The 16,894-nt window shown below is 39.7% G+C and overlaps 1 protein-coding gene across 1 annotated transcript in view; it reads right to left on the bottom strand.

Annotated features, from left to right (window-relative positions):
- BECN1 (beclin 1) overlaps positions 1-16,894 on the bottom strand; it is a 19,664-nt gene extending 2,770 nt beyond the window's left edge. Inside the window, exons 1-10 of the mRNA XM_060781272.2 lie at positions 16,604-16,894; positions 11,466-11,594; positions 11,119-11,186; positions 8,994-9,052; positions 6,644-6,734; positions 5,216-5,352; positions 4,692-4,886; positions 2,897-3,043; positions 1,603-1,752; positions 1,379-1,439 (exon numbers count right to left, since the gene is read on the bottom strand). Coding sequence (XP_060637255.1) covers positions 1,379-1,439; positions 1,603-1,752; positions 2,897-3,043; positions 4,692-4,886; positions 5,216-5,352; positions 6,644-6,734; positions 8,994-9,052; positions 11,119-11,186; positions 11,466-11,592 — 1,035 coding nt within the window. The 5' untranslated portion in view covers positions 11,593-11,594; positions 16,604-16,894. The remainder of the gene's footprint in view (positions 1-1,378; positions 1,440-1,602; positions 1,753-2,896; positions 3,044-4,691; positions 4,887-5,215; positions 5,353-6,643; positions 6,735-8,993; positions 9,053-11,118; positions 11,187-11,465; positions 11,595-16,603) is intronic.

The raw sequence follows: 16,894 nt of genomic DNA, 5'->3' as shown, positions 1-16,894 counted from the left end.
CAGAATTCATTTCCTTATATTCAGACTTCCTAGAATCTTCAAAATGTCTATGTTGTTCTGGATGTCTAGACTACAGGTGGCAAAATCCTGCCTGGAAGCAATATATTTTTAGAAGCCCAGCAGCATCAATTCAAATATTTTGTGGCAAGCTATGGCAATATAAGCTTCTAAATTGGTTTATAGAAGATATGCCATTTGAGGCCAATGTTCATACACCAATATTGTTGAGCCCAATGTCCTGCTGCTTCTTGAATGCTTGGCCCTAGGCTTTAAGAACCAGGCCATGTGGAAAAATACCAATGCCAAATAATAGGCATTTTTTTCCTACAGCATTTGGCTCTAGAGACCCAAAACCAGACATTCAAGAAGGAACTTGCTTTATACAGATGAACTAGCTGCCAATGGAAAAAGTTCTAGCCCTGGCTGGTGGAGACCACACCTGGGATCACCTGAAGGGTTGTAGGTTTTATATAGATAGATAGATATACTGTATATACTCGAGTATAAGCCAACCCGAATATAAGCCGAGGCACCCAATTTTGCCACAAAAACTGGGAAAACTGATTGACTCTAGTATAAGCCAAGGATGGGAAATGCAGCAGCTATGGGTAAATTTCAAAATAAAAATAGATACCAATAAAATTACATTAATTGAGGCATCAGGAGGTTAAATGTTTTTGAATATTTACATAAAACTGAAATGTAAGATAAGACTCCCCAATTCCGATTAAACCATTATTCTAACTTTCTTCAATGTAAATGTGCTTAAGTATCCTTCCAATAATAATAGAGGAAAATCATAAATGTAATAATAATAATAATAATAATAATGTAAAATAATGGAAACATAATAAGAACAGTAATAATAGAGTAAAATAATAAATTTAATAATAATAATAGAGTAAAATAATAAATGTAAAATAATAATAATAATAATAATAATAATAACAACAACAACAACCACAGAGTAAAATAATAAATAACCTTGACTTGAGTATAAGCCGAGGCGGACTTTTTCAGCCTACAAAAAGGGATGAAAAACTAGGCTTATACTAGAGTATATACAGTAATTAATACAATAGAAATTTTTTGTAAAGTTTGATATATATTAACTGAGATATATATATTAATTTGCAATTGTGTTTGTAACTATAACTGTATTTGTAATTGAAACCAAAAAAGAAAGAAAAACTGTGAAGAAATATCGCAACTGGTTTTGTAACTGTGGTGGAATATACTGTGGTGGAATCTCCATTGGAGGCTTTTAAAAAGAGACTGCATGGCCATCTGTTAGGAGTGTTTGAGTGTGCAATCCTGCACAGCAGGGGGCTGAATGGGTTGGCCTCTTTCAACTCTATAATTCTATGAAACTTCTTACCTTGGATTTGTCTGTAAGAGACTCTAAATAAGAATGGTTTCCATATGGGATTAGGCGATACCTGCAAGAAGCAAAATAAACCAGATTCAGCCAGCTTTAGATTTAGTTGATTGAAAATGGGCTATAAATCTTATGAATAAATAAAGGAAAAATTATTTTTCCTTAATGCTTTCATAACTATAGGACTAAGAACTGGAGAGGTGCCATATTTCTCTTCCTCCTACCTTTGAAAGGTAAGGCCCATCTTGTTCGCCAGGGCATGGAGAAGCAGGACAGTTTGTCCCCAGGCCGCATTGATCTCATTCCATTCTACAGGAACACTGGGGAGGCGTCCCAGACGAAAGTTGTTTATTGTGCCAAACTGTCCACTGTGCCTATTGAAAAATGGACAGGTTCCACAGTCAGCCATGAGTGAAATTGCTTCTTCTCCAGGCAATTTCTTAATATGTACATGCAGCCCATCAATAATTAAATAAATATTTAAAAAGTAATAGCCATACTTTTATTAAAAATTTGTCCCACCTACTGGATGCCAATGTGGGGGATCTTTACTGTACACAATTCTAGCACTTAAAATTCCACTGAATTTATATTATTATAATGTAATACAATATACTACTAATAATACAATATTATAATTAGATGTGTTATATTATATGTAATATTACTAATATTATTACAATATAATGGCGTAGTACAATATAGTAATATATAATAATGATATTGTACTATGCTAATAACTGAATATATTGTATGTATATATATTGTAAGCCGCTCTGAGTCCCCTTCAGGGTGAGAAGGCAGTAACGAGAGAAGGGCCTCCCCAGATGATCTTAAGGTCCCAGATGGATCATAAGGGGAGATGCGTTCAGACATGTAAATTGGGCCAGAACCTTTTAGGGCAGTGGTTCTCAACCTGGGGTCCCCAGATGTTTTTGGCCTACAACTCCCAGAAATCCCAGCCACTTTACCAGCTGTTATGATTTCTGGGAGTTGAAGGCCAAAAACATCTGGGGACCCCAGGTTGAGAACCACTGGTTTAGGGCTTTATAGGTTAAATCCAGCATTTTGAATTGTGCCTGGTAGCAAACTGGCAACCAATGGAGCTGCCGCAACAGAGGAGTTGTATGCTTCCTGAGTGCCACTCCTGTTAGCAATCTGGCTGCTGTTCGTTGGACCATTTGAAGCTTCCGGACAGTCTTCAAAGGCAACCCCACATAAAGCTTGGGTGTAGAGAGCTTGATTCCTTAATGACTATCTTACTTAGCTCATACATGTTACCCTTCTATCAGTCTATCAGTTTCTGACATGTTCTCTTCATTGCCCCCAACTCTGGTAGTCTCTCTCATTTGCAAGGACATTTTAGGAAAGCTGTCACTTTTGTAATGATAACTTCATTCTATGCACACATGCACACAAAAAGGATAAAATACTGGTTCTTCAGGGCATTATCCTCACCCTAGTTCAACTAGAGATAACACACTCTCACACATACACACACCCTTCTCCCTTCCTTACCAGATATGGAAAGTGGCATTAAATACGTTTGTTTTCTTCAGCTTGTCCAGCTGCATTTGGGCGTAGCGCATTTGGTTATCCACACTTTTGAGATCATCATCTAGTTCTAGTTGCTGTCGCTTGAATTCGCTGTACTCTTTCTGGTACCTCCAGGGAGGATTAGAGAGACAAGGTTATTCATTTACAGCACAGGACAACATTCCTCCTGAAATCATCATACAAATTTAATTGGAAACAGAGCAAATATGAAGAGAGAAGGGGACAGAAGACAGTTCCATCTTGTCTTCTGCTTATATCATCAGTTGTGAGGCCTCCCCCCCGTCCCCAGCACCAACTGCTGCTCTGGCCAGAGTAAAGCGAGAGGGAGCTACAGTTGAAGACAGTTCCATCTTGCCTCCTGTGCTTTACTAATAATATAATATAATATAATACATGGCATATACATATAATATTTATAATATTATAATGTAATACAATATACTACTAATAATACAATATTATAATTAGATATGTTATATTATATGTAATATTACTAATATTATTACAATATAATGGCGTAGTACAATATAGTAATATATAATACTGATATTGTACTATTGTAATAACTGAATATATTGTATGTATATATATTGTAAGCCGCTCTGAGCCCCCTTCGGGGTGAGAAGCGCGGCATAGAAATGTCGTAAATAAATAAATAAATGTGATTTATACAGCATTAATAGGGAAAATATTATAAGCTTTAGTAAGAGTAGAAGGACTGAAATGTAAATGAGGTTTTGACTTGAAAAAAATTGAAGTAATTACTCAAGATACAGCTAAAGAAAGTCAGAGTGGCTTGCAAGCAGAAATTCAAAGACAGCATTAAGGGGTCATCTACTTAGAAATACATAAACTGCTTTTCTCTCTCATATTTTTATTATTTCTTTTCCCAGCTATGTAATGAGATGTATCTGGTGAAGCAGAACCTAAATCCAGGAAAGCTTATATTGCTATGCATTCACATGTTTTATGTAATTATACTAAATGTATGTTGTGCACTGTTTTTGATAAGGCCAACTGGCTAATTAATAAAAATTGTTGTTGTTGTAATTATGATGTCGTTGTTTATTGTCTGCGTTTTCGGTTTGCATCTTCGGTTTTATTTGCTGTAATTTGTTGTTTGGGCTTGGCCTCATGTAAGCCGCCCCAAGTCCCCATCGGGGAGATGGTGGCGGGGTATAAATAAAGATTATTATTATTATTATTATTATTATTATTATTATTATTATTATTATTATGCGTCTAACTTATTTCTGTCAGTTAGTATCAACAGTGATATAAGAACTGATCTAGACTTAGTACACTGATCTAGACTTAGCACAGCCATGTTTTTGAATTCTATGGCCCATGGAGTACAAATCCCTGAGTGGTTTTATCAGCAAAGCCTCACACAAACATGAATCAACTTACAAGCAAAATGTAACAGTGGAATGTAACATATCCAGCATGAGGTTTGGAGGAAATGGATGAGGAGAAAACAGGAAGTGTCACAAGGATGCAGTAAGCAATACCCAAACAGCAAGTGCAAGAATTTAAGAAAAGGAAAATGTGCTTTTAGCAAAGGCAGAAGGGGAGAAAGGAAATGTTTTGTTGTTGTGTGCCTTCAAGTCATTTCCAACTTATCAGAAATAAGATAAGCAGTAGGGAAATTGTGAGCCAAAAGAGATGGATGAAGGTTTCAACCAGTCATCCAAGAAAAGATGGGTCTCGATGACACTAACAGTTGCAATATTTGCCAAGCATTCTTGCCACTCACTCTGCCTCTTCTTGATCCAGCCGCTCTGCCTCAGCCCTGACTTTATCGAAGTCTTCAGCCATTGCCTTGCGCTTCTGTTCCACTTCTTCCAGCTCCTCAATCAGCCTCTCCTCTTCAAGAGCAAATTCCTTCAGCTCCAGTTGCAGCCTCTCTTTGTCATCTTCATTCATCTGCTCCAAGATTTCTAGGCATCTCCTGCATGAAGGGACACAAAAAGAAAGATTTAAGGGAAGACCAGGGAGCTGTGCAAAGAACTGATACCTTTCCTCCTGCTCTTGATCTCCTGGGGTAAAATCTAGGTGGTATTCCTATGTCCTTTTGGTGCCACACCTCTGTGGTCATGAGTGCAATAAATACGCTTTCATTTTAAGATGGAAGCCAAGGTTTGCACAGCATGCTGCAAATATATGCCATCAAAAGAAATGACACTAAGGAATGGAAGCACAGTCCCTTTTCTTTCCTAAGGCTGTTGCGGGCTCTGGGATGCCTCTCTTGCAGCATCCCTTAACGTTATTCTCACTCACTTGTAATTCTGGCATTCATTCTCTGTGATGTTTAGCTGTGTATCCAGCTGGTCCAGAAGTGTGTCAGTGCATTCTTCACACAGAGGATGGTCTACATCTGTCTGACCAGACATAATATCAAACAGGTCACCTGTAACCTAAAGAAAGGAATACATTTTTAGTAAAGGGGAAATGGAAGAAATCATTAAACCACATTCAAGCTGAACAGCCACAGACCTGTACCTAATATTATTGTTGCCTGCCATAGCATTGCACTTAATTCCCGGGGCCCCTAGAATTTTTGGGCTTGCACAAATCTTGGCCCGGCCTTTTAAAAAAATTTAATTGCCTTGAACAGGCAGCATTCTTTAAATATATGTGAGTTATGGTGACAATTTTAATGCTTATATTTTGTTTTCTTAATCTTATGATTATGTTGTTTTTTACTTTGTATGTTTTGTCATGTTACCTGGAAACCGCTCTGAGTCCCCTTGGGGAGATGGAGCAGTATATAAATAAAGTTTTTAAATTATTATTATTAATAATTAGCTAGAGCAAAGACAAAGGGGAGCAGAAGACATTTTCATCTTGTGTTTACTAATAATAGTAAATGTATATACATATAATATTTATAATATTATAATGTAAAAAATATAATACTAGTAATAATAATACAATATTATAATTATAATTATATATTTACATTACATGTAATATTACTAATAATATTACAATATAATGGTATAGTGCAATATAGTAATATATAATACTGATATTGTACTATGCTAATAATTTAATATATTGTATGTATATATATTGTAAGCTGCTCTGAATCCCCTTCGGGGTGAGAAGGGCAGAATATAAATGCCGTAAATAAATAAATAAATAAATATTATTATAAGCGAGTTGAATTCTATGTCTAAATCAGAGATGGGTGAATTGTAGCTTGTGGGCCATGTGCAGTCCCGCAGACCATGTTAAGAATCCCAGATTCCCTGTCGTTCAAAGCATATTCAATCTTTACATTGGTTTTGTTTTAATTTAAGTTCCAAATGGTCCTTGTGCCTTCTGAGCATCATGGGGAGGCATTTTGCATAGTTTCATCCTCCCTCTGCTATTTTGGGCACAAGGAAGGTCTTTTTGCAAACCTTGTTAACTTAAAAAAAAAATATTTCTAGTCTAGGACCCAAACAAATATGTAGTTAAATTGCACACACACACACACACACCCCAATGATTATTTGGAAGATATGGGGGAGCATTTAGGAGCAAAAGGAAGTTTTTCAAACTCAAGTAGGCGACATGGCAGGGGTGATGCAGCCCTCCGAGATTCTCCAGGTGCCCAATGTGGTCTGACAACCCCTGGCAGTTTCCCACCCCTGTTCTAAGAGCTCACATCATTCCAGAGGTTTCCTGACAGATGTACTGAAAGAACAAGAGACATCTTGCCTTGAGTCTTCTACTGAGGTTTTCCATAGTGCCACCGTCAGAAGCTTCTCCAATCAGAGTGAAACTGTTGGCACTTTCTGTTGACATCATCCTGGAGGGAAAAAAGCCAGGATGATTTTGCTACCAAGTTCCATTTTGGCCCATTTTTTAAAACCAAAGCCTCAAAGACACTTTGTCACTATAAGTCACCTTCTGTCCCACATTTCCCTCTGTAATCTCAAGATTAAATCTGGAATTAAGAAATAAGAGCACAAAGACCTCTCTTCCACCTCCTAAGGGAAAAACCTGCCCAGGTTTCCTTAAACTTGAATGTATAACAAAGTTCAAATTTGGTTTCAGCCTCCAATTGAGTAATCTCTGCAAGATATAAAAAGCAGCCTTTGATGGGTTGTTGTAGGTTTTTTCGGGCTATATGGCCATGTTCTAGAGGCATTCTCTCCTGACGTTTCGCCTGCATCTATGGCAAGCATCCTCAGAGGTAGTGAGGTCTGTTGGAACTAGGAAAATGGGTTTATAAATCTGTGGAATGACCAGGGTGGGACAAAGAACTCTTGTCTGTTGGAGCTAGGTGTGAATGTTTCAACTGACCACCTTGATTTGCATTTGATGGCCTGGCAGTGCCTGGGGAAATCTGTTGTTGTGATTAGCTGTCCTTGATGCCACTATCTCTGAGGATGCTTGCCATAGATGCAGGCGAAATGTCAGGAGAGAATGCCTCTAAAACATGGCCATACAGCCCAAAAAAACCTACAACAACCCATGATTCCGGCCATGAAAGCCTTCGACAAAGCCTTTGATGGTTTAAAAGATTAACTAATTCTTCGGATCAACCTTCCCCAAGTAATTCCCTGAAAGATATTTTGAATTGCTTAGAAAATTGTTCTTTCTCTCCCATCTGTTTGTAGATTAGCTACCTTACATAAGGCACCTGAAGCAGCTTCTCTGTAACTATATTTTGTAACGACTGTTCCTTACCTTCAGGTTTACTATATAAATCAGACAAGACATACAAGGAAAAAATGGCAGTGGGAACGGATTCAATACTGCCCATCTTTCTCTTTGATGCAAAAGAGTAGTAATGGAGGGAAGGCCTTTCACCTACTTCTGTGATGTGCCTATCTCTTTTTCTATTCTTCAGAGGCCACAACAGTGGCAGTTGGTATGGAGGAAGATGCAATTAATATGTGGAGAATTGTCTGATTCTCACATTTTGTACCCGATTTTAAAGGATTTAGATATTTCAACAGCAAGCAATTCACCATTTAAGTGTCTTATAGGACTGAGTTGTCAAATACATAATGAACACAAGGCTTTTTAATAATTATGCAGAAGAGGAAAATTAAGTATCTAATTTTCAAAAGAAGGAACTGGCAAAACCACCTGAGAATTATTTGCTTACAGAAAAACCTATGCAATTCATGGGGTCACCATAAGTCAAGAGGCGACTTGAAGACACAAACAATTTTCAGGACAAGTTATACAATATTATGTATAGCTACCCAGTTTCTGTTTAGTTATCTGTGAAAGAAAATGGCTACAAACAAAAGGAAAAGAGAAATACTATAGAGCAGGGGTCCTCAAACTAAGGGCCGGGGGCCGGATACAGCCCTCCAAAGTAATTTACCCGGCCCTTGCTCAGGGTCAACCTAAGCCTCAAATGACTTGAAAGCACACAGCAACAACAACAATACTATCTCATTAGCCAAAAGCAGCTCCATCCTTCCCATTGAAATACTAATAAGTTTATATTTGTTAAAATTGTTCTTCATTTTAATTATTGTATTGTTTGTAAGTGGTTTTTGCACTACAAATAAGATATGTGCAGTGTGCATAAGAATTCATTCATTTTTTTTCAAATTATAATCCGACCCTCCAACAGATTGAGGGACTGTGACCTGGCCCTCTGTTTAAAAAGTCTGAGGACCCCTGATATAGAGCAATGGTCCACAGCCTTTGGATTTCCAGATGGTCTGGAAATTCGGGGCAGCTTACATGAGGCCGAGCCCACAATACATCAATCACAAAGCAATAACAACAAATAATACAAAGCAATAAAATAAAACTCATAACAAAAAAGCAATAAATATTAACAATAACACAGCGACAGTTAAAACCTATGGCTAACAGACTCCTAAAAAAGAAAACTTCTCAAGGAATTTACTGGAAGGCCAGATGTTCCTATCTCCACATTCTTGCTGTATGTTGCAGCTAGGCACATGTTTTTATATGATACACCTATAGATGTTAATAGAGCTGTCCCAATCAGGCTTTAATGATTTGCCATTTGGGCAGCAGCAAAGTTTGCAGTTTATGCAGAACAATGTTACGTAATGTAACTGCTAATCAATACCTGGCTGGAGGGATGAATCTTCGGGACACACCATCCTGGCGGTTTTCAACAAATATTTCCTAAAAAAAAAAAGGTCAGTATCAGAATGTTCTCACTTAGTCCTCATGAAAGGGTAAACACCATTAGCCACAGTAAACACTGCTTATTGGACAGCTAGTTAAAATGTGATGTGAAAATGTCAGAGGGTGACCATAAGTCCAAAATAAGGTAAATCCACAGTGAGGGAAAAGTATTCCCACCAAGCAAAAAATTCTGTAACTCTTTGAAAGCTTAAGAAAATGCAGATTGAGCCTTTCCAGTGCCTTCTGACTCTACCATCAACTAACTGGGACTTTATACTTAGAACAATATGAAATGTGAGCAAAAGATTGAACATCAATAGTTCAATCTTTGCATTTGCTTGGTAAATTTCCATTATAGTTCAGTGATGGCTGCTTGACAATTTACTAAAATACATTTATTTATTTATTTGCGACATTTATATGCTGCCCTTCTCATCCCGAAGGGGACTCAGAGCGGCTTACAAGATACATATGTATATACACAATACATTTTACCATTAGTACAATATCAGCACTATACATCACTATATTGTGCTATACAATTATATTGTAATATTATTAGTAATGCTACATGTAATGTAAAATATATAATTATACTAGCCGTCACCTGCCACGCATTGCTGTGGCCCACATGGGGGTTCTGTGTGGGAGGTTTGGCCCAATTCTATTGTTGGTGGGGTACAGATGTTCTGTGATTGTAAGTGAACTATAAATCCCAGCAACTACAACTCCCAAATGTCAAGATTCTATTTTCCCCAAACTCCACCAGTGTTCACATTTAGGAATATTGAGTCTTTGTGTAGAGTTTGGTCCAGACCCATCATTGTTTGAGTCCACAGTGATCTCTGGATGTAGGTGAACTACAACTCCAAAACCAAAGGATACTGCCCACCAAACCCTTCCAATATTTTCTGTTGGTCATGGGAGAACTTTGTGCCAAGTTTGGTTCAATTCCATTGTTGGTGGGGTTCAGAATGCTCTTTTGATTGTAGGTGAACTATAAATCCCAGCAACTCCAACTCCCAAATGACAAAATCAATTTTGTTTTTAGTGAAGGACATACATTGGGTTGTTAGGTGTATGCTGTCCAAATTTCGTGTCAATTGGCCCACTGGTTTTTGAGTTCTGTTAATCCCACAAACGAACATTACATTTTTATTTATATAGATTATTATTATTATTAGTAGTAGTAGTAGTATTATACTGTATTACATTATAATATTATAAATATTATATGTATTTACAATATATTATATTATATATTAGCATAACACAGGAGACAAACATAGCACATGGTTTGAAAATATTACAATAATAATAATAATAATAATAATAATAAGAAGAAGAAGAAGAAGAAGAAGAAGAAGAAGAAGAAGAAGAAGAAGAAGAAGAAATTTTGCTATTTCACATAAGTGACACCATTTTACTAAACTATTGCATATAATGAGGCCTGACCATTCATGGATTTTGGTATCCATGGGGGTTCTGAAACAGAAGGTCACACAACACCAAAAGCTCATTGTATACTTTTGTGATTTGTTATGCATGCTGTTTCTGGGTAGATGTTTAAAAGTGATACAAATGGTAAGGTATATGTTGGCTCTAGCCAGTGTGTTATAGGGGTCTAAATACTGGGCTATGACTCTGGAGACCTTGGTTCTAACTATGCTATGAAAACCCATTGTGTGATCTTGAGTGAGCAACATGTCCTCAGCCCCAGAACCTTGCATAGTGTTGCCATAAGTTAGAAATAACTTGTAGGCAAGCAACATTAACAGCAACAAAATTGAATCCAGTGCCAGGTTGATCGGTGTAATATTAACAGCCGGAGTAGCGTGTTGCTAAACAACTTCAGTTCACTAATGGTTTCATTCTTAACTCCAAATGTGTATTGGAAGTGTTAGCAGTCTCTGTGCTGTATACAACTTACTGTATGGAATATAATGTAGATTGCAAAACAAGTATAACACACTTGGCACCAAGAACAAAACATTCCTTATTCTTGACTGGCAAATGGAAGAATGATTTAGATTTATTTTAGAAGTCAAATCCTAATTCTTTACCTCTGTCAAAGTGGTCTCTTCCTCCTGTGCATCTCCCAGCTTTGCTGGAGTAGTAGTAAGCAGAGGAGCTGGACAAAAGAAAATGGTTTTAAAATTACTCAGGTCAGAAGGCAGGAAACAAACTGCAGTGGCACAGAAACAACAGAAGGGTATTCTGCATTCACACAGATGCACTTTGAACTGTTACTTACAAACTGTTAACAATGTCAGGTTTTGCAGCTCAATTCCAAATGCACTACTACAGTTTGCACTTTGGGTTACATCCTTCAAGACAGATCCCCAGCTGGCCTCTGTCTCCACACCTGAGTTGTAACCCCCTATTGGCTTTCTTTGTAATTTTAATTTACCTGTTAGCTCTTGAATAGTGACTTTGTCAAGAACCTTGAAAGACGTGTCCAGTTTAAGAGGTTGGCTGCAGCGCTGGCAAACAAAACTGACCTGCATGGTGCAGGCAGGGGATTTTGAGCCATCCATACCTACAATTGGGAGAAGAATAAACAACAAACTTAGAAGCTGTGTGTGATGTTTCCATCTACCTATAGGACAGGGATGCAGAATATGTAATTCTGTACATGTTGCTGAACTTAGAAGCCCTAGTCACCATCTTTACAACTTCCTATACTAGTTATGGATAATGAGTGTTGCAATCCAACAACAATCACATATTTCCCACCCCAGACATAGGTTGAAACAAGTATAAACACCTTACAACTTACTGTCAAGTATTCAGTTGCAGTCCATGAGGTACCAGTCAAAACACAGAGAAAAACAAAAAAGCCAATGGGATTTTGGCCTGCATCAATAAGAGTATAGTGTCTAGATCCAGGGAAGTCATGCTACTCCTTTATTCTGCCTTGGTTAGACCACACCTGGAATATTATGTCCAATTCTGGGCACCACAATTCAAGAGAGATATTGACAAGCTGGAATGTGTCCAAAGGAGGGCGACTAAAATGATCAAGGGTCTGGAGAACAAGCCCTATGAGGAGCGGCTTAAAGAGCTGGGCATATTTAGCCTGAAGAAGAGAAGGCTGAGAGGAGATATGATAGCCATGTATAAAAATGTGAGAGGAACTCATAGGGAGGAGGGAGCAAGCTTGTTTTCTGCTGCCCTGGAAACTAGGTCACGGAACAATGGCTTCAAACTACAAGAAAGGAGATTCCATCTGAACATTAGGGAGAACTTCCTGACAGCGGAACTCTCTGTCCTGGAGTGTGGTAGAGGCTCCTTCTTTGGAAGCTTTTAAACAGAGGCCGGATGGCCATCTGTCCGGGGTGTTTTGAATGTAATTTTCCTGCTTCTTGGCAGGGGGTTGGACTGGATGGCCCATGAGGTCTCTTCCAACTCTATTATTCTAAATGACTTAATAACATTATTCCAGAAACTGGAGTTTTCAGGGAGATGGAGTGAGGAATCAACAAAGCCTTATGAGCAACAATAACAAGCAATTGATGAAAGGCTTACTATGCAATCATAAGTATTTGTTGCGGTGTGCTATCAAGTAATTTCCAACTTATGGCAAACAAGATTTGTTCAGAGGTTTGCCCTTGCCTTTTTCTGAGGCTGAAAAAGGGTAATTTGTCCAAAACCACCCAGTAGTTTTCAATGCTTGAGTGGGGATGCAAATGGTGATTTCAAGAATCCTATTCTACCACCCAAACAGTTGCACCATACCAACTTTAATCATATTTATCTTAAAATGAGGTCTGCCGAGATTAGTGGCATTTACTTTCTAAAAGGATTTGCACAGCAATGCTGTTATTGACAGTGTTTACTTCTTATGTAAAAGCAGGGCAGGTTTAGAGAAGCAATAGGCAGATCTCCAGGTTTTCAGCCTACAATTACCATTAGTCCAGGCCGGGGCTTCTTAAACCTTTTCTGTTCTCGACTCCTTTCTTGGCAAGACATTTTTACATATATACACACACATATAAAATAGGCATAAAATCCAACATTTACTGAAAACAAACCAGCATTTGCATGGTTTGGTAAATTGGCTGATTTTTCTTTTCGTCAAGTACAGCTGAAGCATTTTCTGCTGAGTCCACTGTAAACCCTATGCTTTGCTGCTCATAAATTTGCAGAAACTGATCATATTCACAAACCTTCCACGGTTGCTGATTTTTTGTGATCCTAACATTGAGCCAATTGACCCCATTTGGGGTTGGGACCCACGGTTTATGAAGCAGTGGTCTGGCAAGCAATAAGGGATGGTTTATTTATTTATTATTTTATTTAGTACATTTCTATACCGCCCCTCTCAGCCTTCTGGCGACTCGAGGCGGTTTACAGGGCAAGAATTCAATGCCACCAAGGACACAATTACAATATACAATATAAAAACATCAGCAACAATAAAATCAAACATTATAATGAAACATACTTCAATCGATAACCATTAAAACAATGTCCAGTTCCGCCATATAGTTATTCCATTATTATATCAGTTACTCCGCATTTTCAAATGCCCGCCCAAATAGCCATGTCTTAAGATTCTTCCGGAATGATAGGAGCGAGGAAGCCGATCTAATCTCCCTAGGAAGGGCGTTCCATAGCCAAGGGGCCACCACTGAGAAGGCCCTGTCTCTCGTTCCCGCCAAACCGTACTTGTGATGATGGCGGGACCGAAAGCAGGGCCTCTCCAGATGATCTTAAAGTCCTTGCAGGTTCATAAGGGGAGACAGGTAAGTTGGGCCAGAAGCATACAACTCCTCTATTGCACCAGCTCCACTGGCTGCCAGTTTGCTACCGGGCACAATTCAAAATGCTGGCGTTAGCCTATAAAGCCCTAAACGGTTCTGGCCTTACTTATCTCTCCGAAAGCATCTCCTCCTATGAACCAACTAGGACATTAAGATAATCTGGGGAAGCCCTGCTCTCAGTCCCGCCTGCATTACAGGCGCACCTGGCGGGAACGAGAGACAGGGCCTTCTAAGTGGTGGCCCCTCGGCTGTGGAACGCCCTTCCTATAGATATCAGATCAGCCCCATCCTTATTGGTGTTTCGGAGGAAAGTGAAGACCTGGCTGTTTGAACAAGCATTCGATTAAGCAGTGTAATGAATATAGGAACACGGATTATCGTATGATGAGATTGGATTCTGATTTTACTGATGAGACGCTAATGATTGTTATATTGATGTTTAATTGTTGATGATGCTATTGTTTTAGCTGTCCCATAATCGTTTTATGATGTTTGGCACTGAATTTTGCTGTTGTTAACCGCTTGGAGTCGCCTGAGGGCTGAGAAAAGCGGTATATAAATAAAGTAAATAAAGTAAATAAATAAATAAATAAATAAATATTTGAGTTCAAAGTGCTCTCTGGATGTTGGTGAACGACAACTCCCAAACTCAAGGTAAATGCCCACGAAACCCTTCTAGTGTTTTCTGTTGTTTATGGGAGTCCTGTGTGCCACATTTGGTTCAATTCCATTGTTGGTGGAGTTCAGAATGCTCTTAAGATTGTAGGTGAACTATACATCCCAGCAACTACAACTCCCAAATGACAAAATCATTTTTTTTTTTAGTGAAGGACATACATTGTGTTGTTAGGTGTACGCTGTCCAAATTTGGTGTCAATTCGTCCAGTGGTTTTTGAATTCTGTTAATCCCACAAACTAAGATTACATTTTTATTTATATAGATATCTAACCTACTCTGGATACAGCTTGCAAATAAAACCCTATCACTGGGTGGCTATAATTCCAAGTTATAATTCAAAGTTATAACAGAGAAGCATCCCGAGCTCTGAAGATCACCTGGGAAGAAACCCCACTGGAGCATTGCAGCGCACCCAAATACCTGGGAGTCACTCTGGACCGTGCTCTTACCTACAAGAAGCACTGCCTGAACATCAAGCAAAAAGTGAGTGCTAGAAACAATATCATAGCTGACTAGCACAACCTGGGGATCACAACCAGATACAGTGAAGACATCTGCCCTTGCGCTGTGCTACTCTGCTGCTGAGTATGCATGCCCAGTGTGGAACACATCTCACCACACTAAAACAGTGGATGTGGCTCTTAATGAGACATGCCGCATTATCACGGGGTGTCTGCGCCCTACACCACTGGAGAAATTACACTGGTTAGCCGGTATTGCACCACCTGACATCCCCCGGAAAGTAGCACACAATAGTGAAAGGACCAAGGCAGAGACATCTCCAGCTCATCCCCTGTTTGGGTGTCAGCCAGCACGTCAACGACTTAAGTCTAGAAATAGTTTTCTAAGATCTACAGAGACACTCGCTGGAACACCTCAGCAAGCGAGAGTCCAAAAGTGGCAGGCTCAAACCCAGAACCTCAACCAATAGCTGATACCAAATGAGAGACTCTCCTTGGGCACACAGAGGACTGGGCGACTTGGAAGGCTCTGAACAGACTGCGCTCTGGCACCACGAGATGCAGAGCCAACCTTCAGAAATGGGGCTACAAAGTGGAATCCTCGACATGCGAGTGTGGAGAGGAGCAAACCACTGACCACCTGCTGCAATGCACCCTGAGCCCTGCCACATGCACAATGGAGGACCTTCTTGTAGCAACACCAGAAGCACTCCAAGTGGCCAGATACTGGTCAAAGGGCATTTAATCAACTACCAAACTCACAATTTTCATATTTTGTCTGTTTGTTTGCTTTGTTCTGTTAGAAATGTAATATAATTTCTACGTGGGGTTGCCCTTGAAGACTGCCCGGAAGCTTCAGATGGTCCAGCGTGCAGCAGCCAGGTTGCTAACGGGAGCGTCACTCAGGGAGCACACCACTCCACTGCTGAGCCAGCTCCACTGGCTGCCAGCTAGCTACCGAGCACAATTCAAGGTGCTGGCTTTAGCCTATAAAGCCCTAAACGGTTCCGGCCCCACTTACCTCTCCGAACGCATCTCCACCTATGAACCGACTAGGACATTAAGATCGTCCGGAGAGGCCCTGCTCTCGGTCCCGCCTGCGTCACAAGCGCGGTTGGCGGGAACGAGACACAGGGCCTTCTCGGTGGTGGCCCCTCGGCTATGGAATGCCCTACCCGCTGACATCAGACAGGCCCCTTCGTTGCTGGCGTTCAGGAAGAAGGTCAAGACGTGGCTCTATGAGCAAGCGTTTGGCTAAACGGTGCAACTAAACTTAAGAAGACGGCATATCGAACACTGGAATGGCATAAGGATATTGAGAACGGATTCTGATTGTATTGAGGCATTGATAGGATAATTAATTGTTGTTGTCTGTTGTTTATGATGTGTTTTAACCACTTGTTATTGTTATGATAAATTGCACTGTGTAAACTGCATTGAGTCGCCGCCTGAGGCTGAAAAATGCAGTATAGAAATAAAGCAAATAAATAAATTAAATAAATAAATAATTGACTGGTTGCTGATGACTCGATAAATAAATACTCGAATTCAAGAAACAAAGGCTCCATTGCACTCCATGGGATGGGACCAGGCATGGCCAACTCCCAACGGGTCTCTATGGAGGCCTGCGTTCTTCACCTACCTCGCAGGTTGACCTGGGACGAGTTCTGTCACAACAAGCTCCTCTCAGGGATTCCAAGGAGGCAGCTTTAATTCCGAAGGCATAGCACTTCCCCAAGAGGCCGCTCAGCGGATGACACTTTCCTGCTCCGATAATAACAACCTAGACTGCGGATGGAAGGGGATGGAGGAGCCCCTCAACCATTTCCCTCACCTTCCTCTTAAAGAACCCCTCACACAGAACCCACTCGCTCGAATCACAGCTTCGGAGCAGCTTTACTTCCGGAAAAACCGCAGGCTCTGACGTCACGGT

The sequence above is a fragment of the Anolis sagrei genome, chromosome 6, assembly GCF_037176765.1.
Source record: "Anolis sagrei isolate rAnoSag1 chromosome 6, rAnoSag1.mat, whole genome shotgun sequence".
Classification (NCBI taxonomy): Eukaryota; Metazoa; Chordata; class Lepidosauria; order Squamata; family Dactyloidae; genus Anolis; species Anolis sagrei.
Note: the sequence above shows the minus strand (reverse complement) of the source record. Positions and strands in the feature narration are given on the sequence as shown.